Here is an 18,158-nt window from a genome sequence, read left to right as displayed (position 1 = left end):
TTTTGTTCGAAGACATTATTATTCTTGTTTGTCCGAAGTACTGTTCTTGTTAAGCCTTAAGTTAAAAATGTATAACTCTGTGGTATAACTTAAGACTAAATTTTCTTAGGGGGATAAGAATTGATCCTCTCAATATCTGCTTGAAAATCAGACCAGCTTTAGGGGTGGATTTTTTTCTGCCGATCCCTGTGTACTGCGGCTACCTATGTTTACTAGGAGCTAGGGGTTGATTTACAAATCGGTTGAACAGGTAAACTCTTATTTTAAAAAATATTAGGCTATCTCGTGTTTTTTTTTTAAACTTGACTCAATAATAACATTGCATCCTATTGCCAATATATTCTAAATTGTTTTCTCTGTTTCGATTGCAGACCTTCCATCTGTAAGAGTCCCTGTGGGAATGCCGCATTCCACGCGCCGTTAGGCTACCGAAGATGTAATCTAATCGCCGTCGTTTAGATTTTTGGCATCTCTTAAACCAAACCAGACCGACTGTGGAAAAAAGTGTACGATACATCAGATCTGAAGAGACCGGCCAATCGTTACCGGATCTTTGAACCATCAGCAGGGAAGCTAAGTTCGCCGCAATCCGCTGTTCCGAACATCAAGGATACATCCTAGCTTGCATGATCTACAGTTGTGGGCTACTTTTTCTCTGAACAAACCCGTTAGATAGCAGGAGCATCAATAATTTAATTCTACTATTCATAAGTTAAAACTGCCCAACGAAAGTTGTACTCGCAATCATCATTTTGAATCCGTTTTGTTTTCCGCCCCGACAAATGCTGTTATATTTATTTTTTAAAAGGGAGTTTATTTATTTATTTATTTAGTATTTATTTGCTCCATTTGTTCACAACCGTTAATCTCCTACCCACGAGACGTGGGGCTCGAAAGTTTGTTAAAACTGGCTTCCCAAAAGCAGATTAGAAATAAAGCTTAATGTCTACGAAAAAAATGCACCCGCCGGCTGTGATACAACATGCCACCGGTCAAACTGGCGGCAAAGGCGGCCTTCTACCGACTCAAGGCGGTGGTAAGGCAGCGACCAAAGATCGCCAGAATGTGGAAAATATTGTTCCAACTAGTAATGGAACCGAGGGAGCTACAAACGGCAGTAGTAGTTCTCAAAATGCGAGCGCAGGTGCCGCCAACAACGTCGTCCCAGGTGGGGGTAAAAAGGGGGCAACAACTAAAACCAACACCGGCGGCACAATGGTCATCAACTCTACGAATCTCGGCAAGCCAGTCATCGCTGTTGGTGGTTCAGCCATGTCCACATTGAATACCACCAATCGAAGGAAGAACCATCGAATAAATTCTCCCAATCGTAGGCGCCAGGAGCAACAAACCATTTTCAACAGCCTTAAGGCTTGGAATGATAAAATTGCTCCGGCCTTCAAATCGATCACTGCGGAGAAGAAATCGTCTACCGCAACCGGAGCAGAACCCAAAGTGATCGCCGAAAAAGCAAATAAGCCAAAAAGCGATTACAAAGGCACTGTAAATAATGGCCCTTCCCCTGCCGTCAGCGGAACGAGTGGCGGCAACAGCAATACTAGCAATAATAGTAACAGTAATAGTAATAGTGTTAGCATTAATGGTAGCATCAGCAGCACCAGCAGTAGCAATAGCAATACAAACCATAAGACCACCGCCAATAAGAAATCGAGTTACCAGCAACCGTCGTCCATGGCGATCCCTGTGGTCAGTGCTGCGAATCCCGCCGTAGGTGTATTGATGGTTCAGCCAAGCAGCAGCAGCAGCAGCATTAAGAAGCCGGAAGATGTCACTGCTGGTTGCAATAATGGTGGTTCCAATGCCCCACCAAGTGGCGGCAACGGAGTCGTTGCCCAAGCACATGGAAACACCAATCCTCCAAGGCCCTCGAATTCGGACCCTAGCAAAAGCAGCTCGGTCAAGTTGGATAAAAAGGTGAGTTCCGTTTTGCTCGAAAATAAAACATTACCCTTAAGCATCAAGCGTTGATTTAGCATTTTCAAAAATTTATCTGATTTAGAAATGTTTTTATGGTCAAAATTGGATAAAATGCTTAAGAAACTTTGTTTTATAGTTAAAGAATATTTGAGGCTTTTTCAATGTATTTATCTACCTTTCTAAAGACTTGTACCTTATCAAAAATCATAGTACTTTGAAATATACAAGGTAGGCTATTCCATGTACTATGATCAAAAATAAGGTCATCAACGGGGAAATGTGAGTCTGTTAGTAGGCGACGATAATCAAGCAATGATCAGTGCATCTGTCAAAATATTATAGGGGAGGCATCTAAAATGCTAAGAAACCTGAAAAAGTTTCAAGCAAAACAAAGTGTGGGCTTTTAATAAGCTTCCTCTTTGTGATTTAGTTGTCCATCGTCAGATTACTTCTTGAATAGAGATGCTTGATTTCGATTTGCTGAAGCCGGAAAAACGTTTCCGACGATATCGGAGGTACATTTTACATTCATGCGTTCCTTCTCCTCTTCTCTTGAAGCCTCTGAGTACGAATGTAAGTTATGGAAACGGCGCCAGTCACCACCGCAATCAGCTTTCAACTTCAGCAGGATGTTTCGTTCCAAATTCCACACACGGGACAGTGCAGCAAGATTCCGTTTCTTCGTGTTCTAACGGTACATCAGTGGTAACAACTGTATCCTCGGGTTCTACGAATGGAGCAATTGCATCGGGAGGAACTAATGCTAACAAATCTGGCTCTACCAGATCGTCCAATGCAGGAAAAGTTCTACTTCCTAACGTACATCCCTTGACTGGGGCTCCTTTGGACCCTGTATCAATGTTTCAAGGTAAGATGAGGAACTCAATGAAAATGGAAAATTTTTTGGTTGGGCCACAATCCCACATTCCTCATCATCACCATCATTCGAATGGTCTTGGTCATCAACAAGGACAAGCACCTCAGCATGGGCCTGGTCAGCAACAGCAATCGCTTCCTGCACCTACATCTCCACATTACAGTTTGGATTTTTTGCATTACGTTGGGATGAGAATGTCAAATGGAACTAGTCAACCTGGTGGAAATACAACAACTGCCGTCACCACTACACCTTTTCGGACAAATCCGCATTTCACCTATGGCAATTTTAATCAACAGTTGCATCATCATCAACATGTGCTGCACCAGCCACAGCCCTACGGCCATCAACATCTTCAGAGACATTATCCAGGCAACTTCTATGCTACCAATGAAGAACAACTGGTAGTCCAAAGTAACGGGGGTGGGGCTAGTAGCGTTATCGCTAGTGCAGCTGTGTCTGATTCGGGATTCAATACTACATTCGGCGTAACGGAGCATGTGTTGAACATATCCGCGGGGGCAGCATCCAATGGCTCTGGTAGTACAGATGCGGTTCCTTATGGATATTCTCAAAACCAGAATCACCATCACCATCATCAGAATCATCCTCCAGGGGGAGGAACACATCAGTCGTACAGTAATGGTGGTGGTCATCAGAGCTATCATCACAACAACAACTATCAGCAGCACAATCGAAATTACAACCGTGGTGGACAATCTGCTGCACAACACAATGGGTGAGTTAAAAAACTGTTTTAGTACCTGAGGATTATGAACTTCTAATTTGGCATTTCATTACAGAAATTCACAAGGAGGTAAAAGATCTTGGTACAACAATTGGCATGGTAAAAAAGGTGGCATGGGAAATGGCAAATACGGTGGCAAAGGATTTAACAATGGTTATCGCAAAAACTATCATTACTACAATAACAATCATCACCTGAACGGTCACAATGTCTATGACCACCAATATCTAATGCATCAACATCCGGATCACCTGCGAAGTTTAGTTTATCTTAGAGGTTACGATAGAGGCTTTGGGGCACCTCCAAGTCACAGTAGTGCTAGTCGATCTCCTACTCCTAGCCCTCAATCAGAAAGCCCTGCAATTGAAGGAACACATGATAACAACTCCAGCATGACGTTACCGGCAGCTTCGGTCCCCGATGATAAGAGTGACAGTGGCATTGAGGAGGTTGTTCGTAATCTTAAAAAACTGAACACCGCCCCTAACTCCTCATCGTCATCTTCGTCGGTAGTATCTATTCCATCAACCGATTCGTCGGCGGTGCATTCCGTAGCATCTCAGTCTAATAATATAGACATGTCATGTACAACGGGTCATGGGTACGAATCAGATTCCTCGCATTCGTCTGGATTCAATAGTCATTCCTATCGGCAACGTAAATATGCGAACAGTGGTCAAGTGTACCGATCATCCTCGTCTACATCATCGGGAGTTTCGTCCACGGCAACCTATCCTCCACATCTTGCAGACCACACCCTACCGGCGTCAAGTACGGCTGTGAGCACTCCTACGGCAACAAACTCGCAAGTAGCTGATTTCTTTTTGCGAAGTCAGAGTTATCATGGTTCTCATCAAAATTTAACAGTAGCTAGTGAAAATGCTAGTCCTAACCCTCCGGGTTCACCTGTAGGATTACCGATGCAACTGGTTAGCACTCAATCTATGCCGATGTTTAGCGAACTTTTCACCGGCCAAAAACCCAACCAGAATCAACTGTTGCAATCGAAAACACGGCAATCAGAACTAGGCGAAGGCAATCATACCTCGTTGTACGGAAGCAATAGCTCGCTGGAGTTGACACTACAACCAGGCAATCACAGTGATCCGCCGACCGGTCCCGGCAGTACGTCTTCAGTGATCTCCACCGCTTCGAATGCGAGCAATTCCAGCTTAACGAGCAACGGTAGCAGTAGCGGTTATAGCAGTAGTATAGCCCCGTGTTCAACGGTGCCTTCCAACGAACCCAACCTGATTCAAGGTGGATATTCCAAGAGGAGGTATGATACCCTAAATAACATTCCAAAAACGAAAAATTGATTTTCCGATTGTTGTTCCTTTTTAGGCAATCCGGACGACAATCCCCTATTTTGATTAGCTCAACAACTAAATCCGGTCGTTCTTCGTTTGGTTCTGCTGGAACCTCTGTGTCGACTATTGCTCCGGAAAGCAACCATCAAACATCCCAGTCGCAGCCAGCATCGCCAACAAGTCCATCGTCTGCCCATCGCAAGCAGGAATCTGCTTGGAACCAAAGTCGTGCTCTGATACCTGTAGCACCCGCACAGGTTTCGGTAGCACAACCACAACAAACAGCTTTTTCCCCGCTATACGCCGAGGTGCCGACGATGAGCGATTTGAACAACTTCCACACTCCAGCGGACCGATATTTGGCCCGTGCCCATTTGGTTGAAATGACCGAACCACCAAGCGAGTTGGCGCCAGCTGGCAGCAAATGGGAATCACTGTCCCAAGCGGTTTGGGACAAATTTATTTCAACTCAGCAAACACAACAAAAGTTTGTGGTAAAGATACAACTGTGGAGGGTTCTTTTCATGTTTGTACGGAAAGCGTTTCCTCGACTAAGCTTGTATCTAGTGGGTAGCACTGTTTCCGGGTTTGCATCCGATAGCTCTGACGTTGATATGTGTCTCGTATGCCGGACCGGTGCAGTTCCATTTGACATCCGTGGTGAAGCTTTGTTTCAGCTGGGGCAGTTGAAAAATTATTTCATGAACATTAACACTTCTTTCGAAGAATTTAGTGTCATCCAAGCTAAGGTTCCGATTTTACGATTCCGGGATTCATCAAATTCCATCGTCGTAGATCTCAACTACAATAACTGTGTTGGCATTCGGAACAGCCATTTATTGTATTGCTACTCTCAACGTAAGTATAACAAATCTTAACGACTAGTGCAGCTTTATAATTCTTGATTCCTCAATACAGTGGATTGGCGTCTCCGGCCGCTGACGCTGGTCGTAAAGCTATGGGCTCAGCATCACAACATTAACGATGCCAAAAATATGACCATCTCGAGCTATTCGCTGGTCTTGATGGTGATCCACTTTCTCCAGTACGGAGTTAATCCACCGATTTTACCTTGTTTGCATGCAATGTATCCGGATAAATTTGTGGTGGGTATTTGCGTTTCTCAGTGTGTTGAGCTAGTTTTAAATTTAATATGCCATATGTTTTTCAGCGGATGTCGGATATAAGTCACCTGGATTTGATGGAGGCCATGGAACCATATAAGAATGATAACACCCAAACTATTGGAGAGCTATTCCTACAGTTTTTGGAGTACTATGCGAACTTTGAGTAAGTATTCAAGTATTGAATTTTAGTTGTTACGGTTAACCAGGGTAATCATATATACTACATTAAGGAGCACAAAGAAATCTTAACAGGAATATTCCGGAATTCGACATGCTGTAGCTCGACAATCGAAATCAAGTTTTATGATTCTTCAAGACGTTTTTTTTTGACAAAAGGGCTGACGTAATTGTTTAAAAACATATTTTAGGAAAAAAATATCTTTCCCAAACTATGGAATAGGCTTAAGTTCCACTATAAAAATTTCATTACATGAGCATTCGATTATTTTTTATTAGCAACAAATTCGATAATTTTGAAAGGTGGTGTTCGATGATTTAGTTTAAGTCTACATATCTAAAATCGATTTTGTTTCCTCTCATTAGCTACAGCCTCTATGCCATATCAGTAAGGACGGCATCAGTCATTCCGATTGAAAGCGCACGTGTTGCTCGGAGCTACAAAAACGATCCCCATCACTGGCGACAGTTGTGCATAGAAGGTAAACAGTGTAAAATGTTTGTTTAGTCAAAACTGCTTCTAACCTTTGAACCATTAACTTTCCGCTCGAAACGCAGAACCATTCGATCTCACCAATACGGCCCGTTCGGTGTTCGACGCGGACATCTTCGAGCAAATCAAAGCCGTATTTTCGACCTGCTGGAGGAGGCTGAAAGATACCAACGATCTCAGCTCAGTGTTCGAATGCGAGCCGCTGTTCATTCCGGTGGCTTCCACACTCTCGCTCACGTCATGATCCAGCGTCGTCGACGTCGTCGTTTTCAAGTTGTTGATATTACTGAGGGTGAGGTCGCACTTAGTCTCTGCCATAGCCGCCTAAACCGATAGGTGAGTTTCTTAACCGAAGACTGACCCTACAAAATGGACAGACAAACTAACGCAGCCGACCGACTCCGTTCACGCTATCTTGTACAGCATATCAACAATTGTGGATTCGGTATTATGATTTGGGGATGGGGAGCGAAAGAGCCTCCCGATTACAGACATACATACACACCCACACATATCAGGCGTCAGACTGCTGATCATTCCAGGAGGGGAAAAATTGGAAGAAAGAACAAACTTAAAAAATATAGCCCGTACTTTTGCTGTAAGTAGTAAAACTAGAAGGCTTTAAACCAGTCAAAAAATGGCAAAAATGTGTTCATTTTATCGCCAGTCATAGTATGTGTGTATATGTGCAAAAAATCGTATCGATCGGGGTCCCGATCGGACAACAAAACGTCACAGTAGTCATTGTGTGCAACTTTGGCATCAGTCAAATGGAAGAAAGAGAGAGAGAGAGTATAAGTGGATGATAAAAGTGTGTGAGAGCGTGCGAGGAAATCATTTAGGAGCTAGGATAAGGCGAACGGATGCTTCCGGAAACGTTTCCCGTAGGCAGGCGCTCTGTATCATGAAATGATCTCGTTTAAATATTACGTTAATTTTCGTGCCATCGATTTCTCGTTATTGTTCTCGTGAGCAAACAAAAGTTTTTGCTGGATGCGTGAGGCTCAACGCGAGGGGACCAATGAATGATCTGAAGAAAACTGGATCCTATAAGAAACTGGAACAAATCCCGCTTAGAAACCGCTGGTTGTCGAATCATCCCCCCGCACCGCAGTCCGAAGTTGGTAGAGTAGGTAGCGTAGTAAAACGACAGGAGAAAAACGCAGTCCGGTTATACATATTAATATTTTGTGCTCTAGTATTAGCTGTCTCCTGCCTATTGATGTAGATGTGACTCAAATACTCTTTCTAGCTAGTAAGCTTTATACTACGAAATCGTAAACGAGCAAAACCACGCTGAAAAGGACTAAAAGGAAACTGAGAGATCCTACCAGTAATATATATTTAAAAATGTTGAAACATTGGGCTGAAAGAGGCAAAATTTGCACTGAGCCATTCACATACATGGAAAAAACAATAAGCTAAGGAGCGAATACACACACATACACAAAGAAGACAAACACGTTGGAAAACAGGAAATGAATTCATGTTTTAAAAGGGTTCATTTTAAAAAAGCAAAAAGATTTATATTAGAAATTAAAAAAAACACGGCTGTGAAAAAATTAAGAAATTTAAATTATTGAAAAAGAGTGAAGCAAAACTTAAGGAAACTAATTAAAGATATATTTTTAGATTTAATTTATACGAAAAAAGGAAGAATGCGTAAAATGCAAGAGAACGGAAGGGAAGTAGTGAATGCAGGAAAAGGAGTAGAAAGTGTAGAAGCGAAGCAGAAAAAAGTATAAAAAAGTATTAAAAAAAATAATACAAAAAGTTGCAAAAATACCAAAAAAAAAAAATAAAATAAAATGCCTAACAGACGACGCACGAAAATTGCAAGTGATCAAGCAGTTGGAAAATTGTGTACACACATAACAAGAAGGCGCAACCAGCATCGGAAGACATCGGCAACAAGAACAGATCAAGCAACAACTATGTGTGTACGTCTTTATAGGCAATCGTCTCGTTTGAGCGAATCACAAAAAAAAACAAATAACCAAAAAAAACTAAAAAAATTAAGAAAAGATGCGTTTTGTTTGAAGAGAGGCGTATTCTATATTTCATCTTCTATTTATTCCGGTTTTTGCGGAGGGTCATTGAGACACGGACCTGCCAGGCAATCTAGGTATAGGAGGAAGGCAATCCATTGTAAATTAACTCATCCTTCCACTAGGCAGATGTTGTTTGTTCGAAGAAGCTCAATTTGTTGTCTACCATCTTATTATGCTTTTGATCTTTTCAAGTTAGTATAGGATGAAATCAACTACCGAAAAAAAAACACACACAAAACATTGTAGCGACAGTTTTGCTCCATTTTGATTTCCTTTTCATCTGTGTAGATTTCTTAGAAAGGCAATCTTAGATTCAAAAAGTGAAAAGTTTTGCAAAAAATGTTCAAAAAAAAAGTACCGAAAAACATCATCTGGATCGTGTTTTAATTTTACCACCCTCGATGTGCAATGTGCAATTAAGAAGAAAGCGACAATTCTTCTTACTCGGTGAAAAAAACCTTGGTTGGTTGTGCGCCGATTCGTTTCCCGACTACAAGCAGATAGAGGAATGGTCTCGTTTTCCTTCTTACATCGGTTATCAAAGACGGAACAAAACTATTACAGTATAGAACAGCCTCTGTGGTTTTTACAGAATGAATCGTTTCTAAGTGATATAGGCAAGTGAAAATTGCCGAAAAAAATCGAAAAATTCAAAATCAATCAAATAAAAAGTAGAAAAACATACGCCAACGGTTTGTTTTATTAGTCTTCCTTTGCTCTTGTAGCTAAAGATTCAGAAAACGGGTAGAAACCTGGTGATGGTCCTTTACAGCTTTGAGAAAATTCCGAAAAATAACAGATTTTTTTTAAGTCAAATGCACTTTGGCGACTGCAAAGCAAAGAGTGGCTCTATAGAGTTATAATTTTCAGCGAAAATGGAGTTTACCAGGAAGACCAAAAATTCATTATCATTCATCATTCCGCCTCCAAATGAATAAATGGGTGAATTTTTAAATTTTCGGGTTTTTCTGTCGAGGTCCAACTTCACGCAGCCACACAGCTTAAAAGTTCTTGTTTCTTTCGAATTTACGTTATTATTGTTCAATGTATAGTAAGGTTAAAACCGCGTTAATTCCCGAAAAACCGTGCTAATTGCGGAAAACCGTGAGAAAAACTTGAAGTTGGGACAGGGAGGACCTGACATGAATGATATGATATGACATTGAAACCTAAGACATGAGACCTGAGACAAGAGACATGAGACCTGAGATCTGAGACAAGATCAGTAAATCTGTTATCAAGTGCTCGAAAAAAAAAATTGTCATATGTTGGCAGATTTTTTAAATACGATAAGGTACACCGGGGTAAGTGGGGACGGTGGCTATTAAAATAATACTGTGAACTATTTTTTCAAACTTTTGATGCAGAATGTTAAATTTACTTGTTTTTTTTTATTTTCATAGTATTCCGTCTCACGACATAACTTGACGAACATAATTCCTAAAATTCACTCGGTCCATGGCAACCGTTCTCCAATTCCTCGGGCACCCCACGTTCACCAGATCACGCTCCACTTGGTCTAACCACCTCGCTCGTTGCGCCCCCGCTCGTCTTGTTCCTACCGGATTCGTAGCGACCACCTGTTTTGCAGGACAGTCGTCCGGCATTCTCGCAACATGTCCCGCCCAGCGTATCCGGCCAGCCTTCACCACCTTCTGGATACTGGTTTCGCCGTTGAGTCGCGCGAGCTCGTGGTTCATCCTTCGCCTCCACACTCCGTTCTCCTGTACGCCGCCAAAGATGGTTCTTAACAGTCGTCGCTCGAATACCCCGAGTGTACGCAGGTCCTCCTCGAACAATATCCATGTCTCGTGCCCGTAGAGAACAACCGGTCTAATGAGCGTCATGTACAGGTTACACTTCGTGCGAGGGCTAAGTCTTCTCGACCGCAGTTGCTTGTGGAGTCCATAGTTGGCACGACTTCCGCTGATAATTCGCCTCCGGATCTCACGGCTGGTGTCATTGTCTGCGGTCACCAGGGAGCCGAGATAGAGAAAGTCTTCGACTATCTCCAGCTCGTCGCCGTCGATCGTGACCTTGTTATTACTAGACAAGCGGGTTCGATCGGTCTCGGATCCGCAGGCCAGCATGTACTTCGTCTTGGACGTATTAATCATCAACCCAATCCTTCCTGCTTCGCGTTTCAGTTTGCGGTAGATGTCTTCCACCGCCGCAGATGATCTGCCGACTATATCAATGTCATCGGCAAAGCAGATAAGTTGACTGGATCTGTTGAAAATCGTGCCCCGCATTTCGCCCCACCGCTCGTCGAATAACACCTTCTAGCGCCACGTTGAAAATCATGCAGGATAGACCATCACCTTGTCGAAGCCCCCTGCGCGATTCGAATGAACTCGACAACTCACCCGAGATCCGCACACAGCACTGCGTTCCATCCATCGTCGTCTTGATCAGTCTGATCAGCTTCCCGGAAAAGCCGTTCTCGTCCATGATTTTCCATAGCTCGTTACGGTCGATCGTGTCGTATGCGGCTTTGAAGTCGATGATGGTCCAGTGCTATGCTAATACTAACGTTGCCGATTTGCAGAAAAAGAGCAGTTTTACAGTCAACTTAACAGCTGTGAGAAAATTCCGAAGAGTAACAGTTTTTTTTTATCTAATCCACTTAGGCGACTGCAACGCAAAGAGTGGCTCTATAGAGTTGTAATTTCATCATTCCGCCCCCAAATAAATGGGTGAATTTTCATATTTTCGGTCTTTTTTCTGTTGAGGTCCAACTTCACCCCACCCACACAGCTTGAAAGTTCTTGTTTCTTTCGAATTTATTGGTTCTTGGAATGTATTGGTTCATAGTCCCTAGATGGGCCTCATGCGCGGCGCAGAATAAATGGAGTTGCCTCTAACCTTCACCTCACCCTTGATGAGATACGATACGACTCAGTGTTTTATCATCGTACTGGGTGAAAACAAACCGAGGGTTAGACCGTTTGGTTAACTCTAAGAAGTCTTTTGTTCAAGGTCTCTTCCATACGCCTCTACGGCTCTTTAAGGGATTGCTCTACGGCCTTTATTCTGAGCTGCGCGTGAGATAACGATAATCGAGTCACGGGACGATAGTCGGTGCAAGTGAAATGACAGAGGTTCATTCGCGAAGCTTATCCGAAGTGACGTTCCTCACTTAAAGCGACTCCTGGAATCGATTGACTCAGGTTTTTTGCTGACGGTTCGATTATAACTTCAGGTACAGTAATCTCGGCAACGATGATTATAATGGATGATTGCAGATGTTCCAGCTCCACGGCCCTGTGAGACAAAACGGATAAATGCCCGTATTGGTTGAAAAGCATAAAGTATACTTAACTAGGGGAAGTGGTGGGATGACAGGTCCGACCCGTCCGATCGCAACCACGTCATCCCTGATTGCCTTATTGCCGGAACTCAGCTCAGACTTGCTGTGTCTGGTTGCACCATTGCAACATTAACGATGACGAGACAGACTGCTTTGGATAGCATTGGACATCATGGGACTGGATTCTACAGGCCTTCACGGGACAAACTGGATTGTACAGGACTTCACTGGATATCTCTCGGCTGTACTGGACTGCACGGGACTTAACTTGACTCTACAGGACTTAACAGGACTACACTCGACAGTAATGAACTTCAGTGGACTTAATCATTTTCATTATTTGCTGGTTGACAACAGTGCTTCTGATAATTTCAAGTTGAATTTCATCAACGCGAATACATCGGCTGTTGTCAAATCGTCCGTATCTTGAGGTAATTTTTCCGCATTGCTGACGCAATTCGCGATAGTGATGAATCGTCAGCAAGCGTGTAAATTTGGACGACATCGCTGCTCTCGGATGCAATTGTTTCCTGCTTTTAGACTGCATCGTCGGTGGGTGGTTGTATGATGTGTTGCCATTGCACTTAATGTCGATGAACGATAACTATGCATCTGCCGAGGAATAGTACCAGTAATAATCCAACCAAATACCGAATTTTGTAAATTGGGTCCAGCACTCGATATTTTGAAACGTCCATCGACAAGCAGGTCAAAGAAAAATTCGGCGCCGATGATGATATCGATTTGACCCGGTTCGAAAAATGTAGGATCAGCCAGCATGACGTTTTTAGGCAAATTCCACGTTTTCATATTCAATTGGTAAGCGGGAAGTGTGGTTGTTAGCTTCGGAAGTACATTAAAGTTCATGGTGGCACAAAACGAAGAAATTGACGAGCAGCGTGGAAAGACTGAAGTCACCACTTGTTTACGTGAAACAGTCCTACTGCCACCAATGCCCTGAACGGTGAGTGAATCTGGGGAACTTTTCAGTTGTAAACGCTGACAAAAACTCTTCGACATGAAACAAAATTGCGAGCATGAATCCAGCAATGCTCGGGCAAACTGCGTATTCCCGTGATCATCCTGGACACATACAATTGCTGTCGACAGTAAAACTTGACGCGTCCGATTGTTGGATTGTGTGTGAACTGCTATGGTGTGCTGGATTCCAGAAAGGTCTGTGGTGTGGTCGAGTAAGGTGTTGTGCGATTGTATTACAGGAAACGATGTCGAAGCTTGAGGGCTAGGAGGGTGACTGGTGGGTTGATTTGTTGTCGGTTGGGGTGATGGAATAGTTTGTTGGGATTGAGGTAGTGGAGTTTGAAAACTTGATGGTTCAGGCCTATTTTGAAATTGCGAGACGGAGGATTGAGGGTCTGTGTGCAGCAGGGAATGATGACGCGAACCGCAGTGATGACAGGAACCTCTGGTGCATACTCGAGCCATGTGACCGGGTGACAGGCAGTTCAAACACAATCTGGCTTTGAAAACTAAATGAGTTCGTTCTTCAACTTTCAGCTTTAAAAACGTCGAACACTGGAACGCTGAATGGAACACTTCCTCACAAAAAGGACACTTACTGGACAACTGAATGGATGAGGACTGACTCCAAATCGATTTTTCGGGTGTTCAACAACACAGGGATTTCGGTAGGAAATGGTTTGTAAAACTCCACAATGATCTCGTAGAAAGGAAATCAAATCTGAGAATTTAGGCACTTCTCGTGAATTGTGGAACGTTTCCCACTGTCTTAAAGTTGTTGGATCAAGGCGAGCATAGACCATGTGCACCAACAACGTACTCCAGCCTTCGGTTTTCTCCCCAATTTTCTCCAGCATTTGAAGATTCTTCTCGAAGCCACTGACTAAGTTATTAAGATCTTCGTAGCTTTCGACTTCAATTGCCTCTATCTCAAACAAAGTATCGAGGTAGGTTTTGACTATCAGCTTTTTATTTTCGTACCGCAATTTCAAAGCTGACCAGGCGATATCGTAGTTGGCTGCATTCATGTCCACTGAGATTATAGCTTGAAGGGCTTCCCCAGATAAAGCAGAGCGAAGGTAAGAAAATTTGTCCATTTCCGTCAGTTGATTGCTGAAGTGGATGAGGCTGATAAAGGAGTCCCGGAAAGACACCCAGTTGTGAAGGTTCCCATCAAAAGTTGGTAGTTGTATCTCTGGCAATTTCACTCTAGCTAAAGATGCGTTGGAAGTCGGTTCGATTCTAGCAATTTCCGTTGGAAGCATCGTGGACTGAAGACACAACAGTTCTCCTTTTAAATTGCAATAGTCGTTCTCTTTCTCCATTGCGATACTTGCGTTTTCTTCTTCTCTTGCGTTCCTCAATATCGTTTCCTGCTCTGGATCATCTTCTGCGCCGGTCACATGGTCGGTTAACATTTCTATTTCTGTACGCACTAGTTGGAATTCTTTGTAGGCACTGTTTAAACGTTCTAACCGAACACTGATATGCTCACGAGAAAAAGTACTGTTTTTTGCACTGTTGATGAAGTGTCGCACTGAATCGAAAACACGGCATAAGTTGCTTTCAGTTTTATAGAGTTCACGCAGTTCACGTGGCATGATTGCACTGAAGTTTTGGTTTAGACTGTAGAATTTCAACTAGGCTACTTAACACTTCACACTTCACTTTGACAGACCGAATCTACTCAACGTCTCGCAATTTTTGAAAGAAGATAGCTGACACAGGCCTATACTCGAAAACTCAACACTTTGATTCTATCTCGCTGATTTGTAAAAATTCAACTATTCAAAAAATCAACCGTCCCAAATTGTTCTTAGGGTAATTTGTTGAAGGCTCAACCAGTCACCCTATCATTTGCCAGAAGCATGCTATGCAATATTGATTCCAATTTCTCTCTAATTACCCACAGACCTAACACCATGCATGATTTTAGAAAATTGTACTTATCCGAGTATCCTCAGCCGATCCAAAGCAGCAGTAATTAATCAATCAGGATCAGTTAGTCGTGAACAGCAACAATATTAGCAGCAGCAAAGTAACCGGTGGTAGAACAGCAGCAACACATCAACGCACAGAGTAAATCAATTGAGTCGCGCTTCACAATTACGGCCAGTTTTTGGCGGAATTTCATAACACAACCGCGACAGACAATGGGGACTTGCAAGCATTCAATCACTTATTGGTTTGGCGCTTTTCTCAAGCACCACAAGTCGCGTCGCAGTTCAATGACCGCTTGGTTTCTTCGTCTTTTATTCAGCACTATCACAGATCACAGGTTATCGGATAACTATAGCGAGTTTCCGACATCCGGCTTATCGAAGGACCATATGTTGACACGGAAAACTGATTGGGATTCGGAATGTCCCCACTGAATCAAACACACTATGTTCTTTTTCAGTTTAACTCTATTCTAAGTATACTAAACAGTGACAAACAAGGTTAACATAAACGCGACGAACGTACAAGCGGGTCTGACTCCACTGTCTCTCTATTTATTGCACTGTATACGATTGACCGTCAGTCGATGGCAAGGACGGCACAATAGTTTTCTATTCCGCTTTGCGTTCTCGTGTGGCGCGGCAGCGATATGGAATTTATTTTTATTGCGCTAGGGATTGCAGTCTGATTTTTGCATTAACACATAGCATCCCTCTTTAAATAAGGAATTCCTTATTAAATTCTTCCAGAGGGTATAAAACAATACTACTTCTTTCAACGATATGATGGCTTGCATCTTACAAATGCTAAAACCATAAGCCCATAGAAAGTGTACTATGTATGCCGTTATCGATATTCGATCTCGTAATCTCTGGCTTAGAAGACTTGAATGCTATCCTCTAAGCCATGGTCGACGGTTTTTAAACTTTAAATTATGATAACGCCTAATATAATTTTTTTTTGCTAATTTTACAACAGGACTATGTTTATTTGGAAATGGAAAATATTTTGTCATTATTATTATTTTTATAAGTTTCGAGGTTTTCCAATAACACATGTGGTATCCCTATTTATATGGCGAACGTTCGAATGACGGCAAAATCTTTTTTCGCTTAAACTCTCCTATTTTTCGATCGATTTCTACAAAATTTTATATTTTTGGAAAGCTTATAATGTGACTCAAATATGATTCTCAGACAATTTTCATCAAAAATCGTTTATTTTAAAGTTATTCAGAGTCGAAGAAATTTTTTTTAAGACATGCTGTACATCCTTTATCAAGTGCTCGAAAACAATTTCACGTAGTGCCTAAGTAAGTTGATGTTAGAAAATTTTTTTTGTATTATTGTACATATGGAATTTGTTTTTAAGATCATGGCTACAAAAAATGTAAAAATCTGGTCAACGACCCGTACTTTTCAATCAATCAACCGCCAAAGCTGTTCCAATCGCAATAGAAATATTTAAAAAAAGTGAATTGGAAAGTTGACGTAATTTGTCACATGTTGTTATCTTTAGATTTTTTAAATACGAAACATACAATTTATGACGACTTTTGAAAGTTAGCTGTTTTAAGAACTTTTAAACAATCTGCATTTTCTGGGACATTCACATTCAAAAATTCTACTTTGCACTGGATTTTGACTATTTTAACGTAAGGTATAGGCCAGAGGTCGGCAACCTGTGGCTCGCGAGCAGCATTGCGTTTTCTGGATGAGAAGTTGTGGCTCTTTAACGTCAATTTCAAATATTGTATATTTCAGTCAAACTTATACTTACTAAAAACTTTGCTAAATCAACCAATAAGCCTTAACTACCATGTGGAAAACCTGATACGAATGGCCTTTTTTGTCAGAAAATTTTAGGTATTATTATTTATTATTTAACCTTCGACTATGTCGCACAGGTGTGCACTTATTAACTAATTCTTAATCTAAAAGATATAAATACCAAATCGAAGTTAACACACAGAGACAGGGGTTAACATAACAAATTGTAGAATATAGATGTAACGCAAAATAAAATAATTCATATTAACAAATGACTCGTTTTAAGTAAGCTTTGATTGTCAATGAGTATTCTTGTTAGAGCGTGTATATATCGTTTTCGGAGGATTGTTAAAAAGAGAGAGAGGAAAAAAAAAACGAAAAATGCTCAACGGTCAGTCCAAGGCAGTCTATTAGCTAATTTTGGAGGCAACGGACGCGAGTGTTTCGATCGAAAGTGAAGTTGTCCGGAAGTTCTTGAGAAGAATCGAAAGAATCCGACAATAACTAACTTTGACGAGAAGTATTTTTCGTCCAAATTAAAATAACAAGTACTTATGATTATAAAATTTAACTTTGAAAATAAATATTTAAACAATAGAAAAAAAAATATTTCAATCAGAAATCGGAAATGCAAAATAGTTTTTAAAATTGAAAAAAGACTCATATGGAAAGTTTCTGAGATTCTCTTCAGGGTTTTTTCAGACCCTATAAAAATTATTCTAAGATTGATTTGATACTCTTTCTAGATTGGTCTGAGAACAATCTTGAAAACTCTTTCCAAAGCCATAAGACGCTCTTTCAGGACTCTTGGAACTCTTCAGAACCTTTTTTCAAACTCATTAAGGGCTTTTTTAGGACTCGTGAGATTGTTCGGATACTGTTTTTAATTTTTTCTAAAACTTTTTTAGGATTTGTGGAGACTCTGACGGAATTTCGAGGCTCTCTGAGGCCCTTTTTAAGTTTCTTTTGACATTATTTGACACTTTAGATCTTGTTATACAGCTATTTTCAAACTCTTTTGAGACTTTAAAGGACAATTTGCGACTCTCTTAATTTTTTTTAAGTTTGTTTCGAGATTTTTCTGACTGTTTTTAGGCTGTTCAAAAACTCTTCGGAGACTCTTTTACAGTTCTTTCAGGACTCTTGAGACACCTCAAGGTATTTTTGAAACGCTTTTACGACTGCTCTGAGATTCTTTTAGGAATTTTCGAGACTCTTTAAGGAATTTCTGAGACTCTTTTTGAACTTACCCAGAGAAGATTGAAACTCTTTTAAGCCCCTTTGGAGACTTTCTTTTAAATTTTGATTTTGTTTTCAAACAAACTTTAAACTCTTATTTTCGTAGTATTCCGTCTCACAACATAACTTGACGAACATAATAATTAGACTGGAAAAAATCTTGAAACGCTATCCCGTAGAAGGAAGTTTCTGCAGTG

General features: G+C 41.4%; 1 protein-coding gene across 2 annotated transcripts; it reads left to right on the top strand.

The window, feature by feature from the left end:
- The first annotated feature begins 375 nt into the window (after positions 1 to 375).
- On the top strand, positions 376 to 9,405 carry LOC129754199 (poly(A) RNA polymerase gld-2 homolog B-like). Of its 2 annotated transcripts, XR_008738980.1 has the most exons (9): positions 376 to 1,935; positions 2,497 to 3,554; positions 3,619 to 4,842; positions 4,908 to 5,731; positions 5,792 to 5,979; positions 6,045 to 6,163; positions 6,544 to 6,659; positions 6,736 to 7,006; positions 8,303 to 9,405. XR_008738980.1 is itself a non-coding variant. In XM_055750093.1 (8 exons), exons 1-8 carry the CDS (start codon positions 943 to 945, stop codon positions 6,912 to 6,914), a joined length of 4,701 nt encoding a protein of 1,566 aa, XP_055606068.1. In that variant the 5' UTR covers positions 376 to 942; the 3' UTR covers positions 6,915 to 9,405. The 2 variants fall into 2 exon arrangements, 1 of the variants encoding a protein (XP_055606068.1); XM_055750093.1 differs by having other exon boundaries at positions 6,736 to 9,405.
- Positions 9,406 to 18,158: the final 8,753 nt, after the last annotated feature.

The sequence above is a fragment of the Uranotaenia lowii genome, chromosome 3 (genome assembly GCF_029784155.1).
Source record: "Uranotaenia lowii strain MFRU-FL chromosome 3, ASM2978415v1, whole genome shotgun sequence".
NCBI classification, from domain to species: Eukaryota; Metazoa; Arthropoda; class Insecta; order Diptera; family Culicidae; genus Uranotaenia; species Uranotaenia lowii.
Note: the sequence above shows the minus strand (reverse complement) of the source record. Positions and strands in the feature narration are given on the sequence as shown.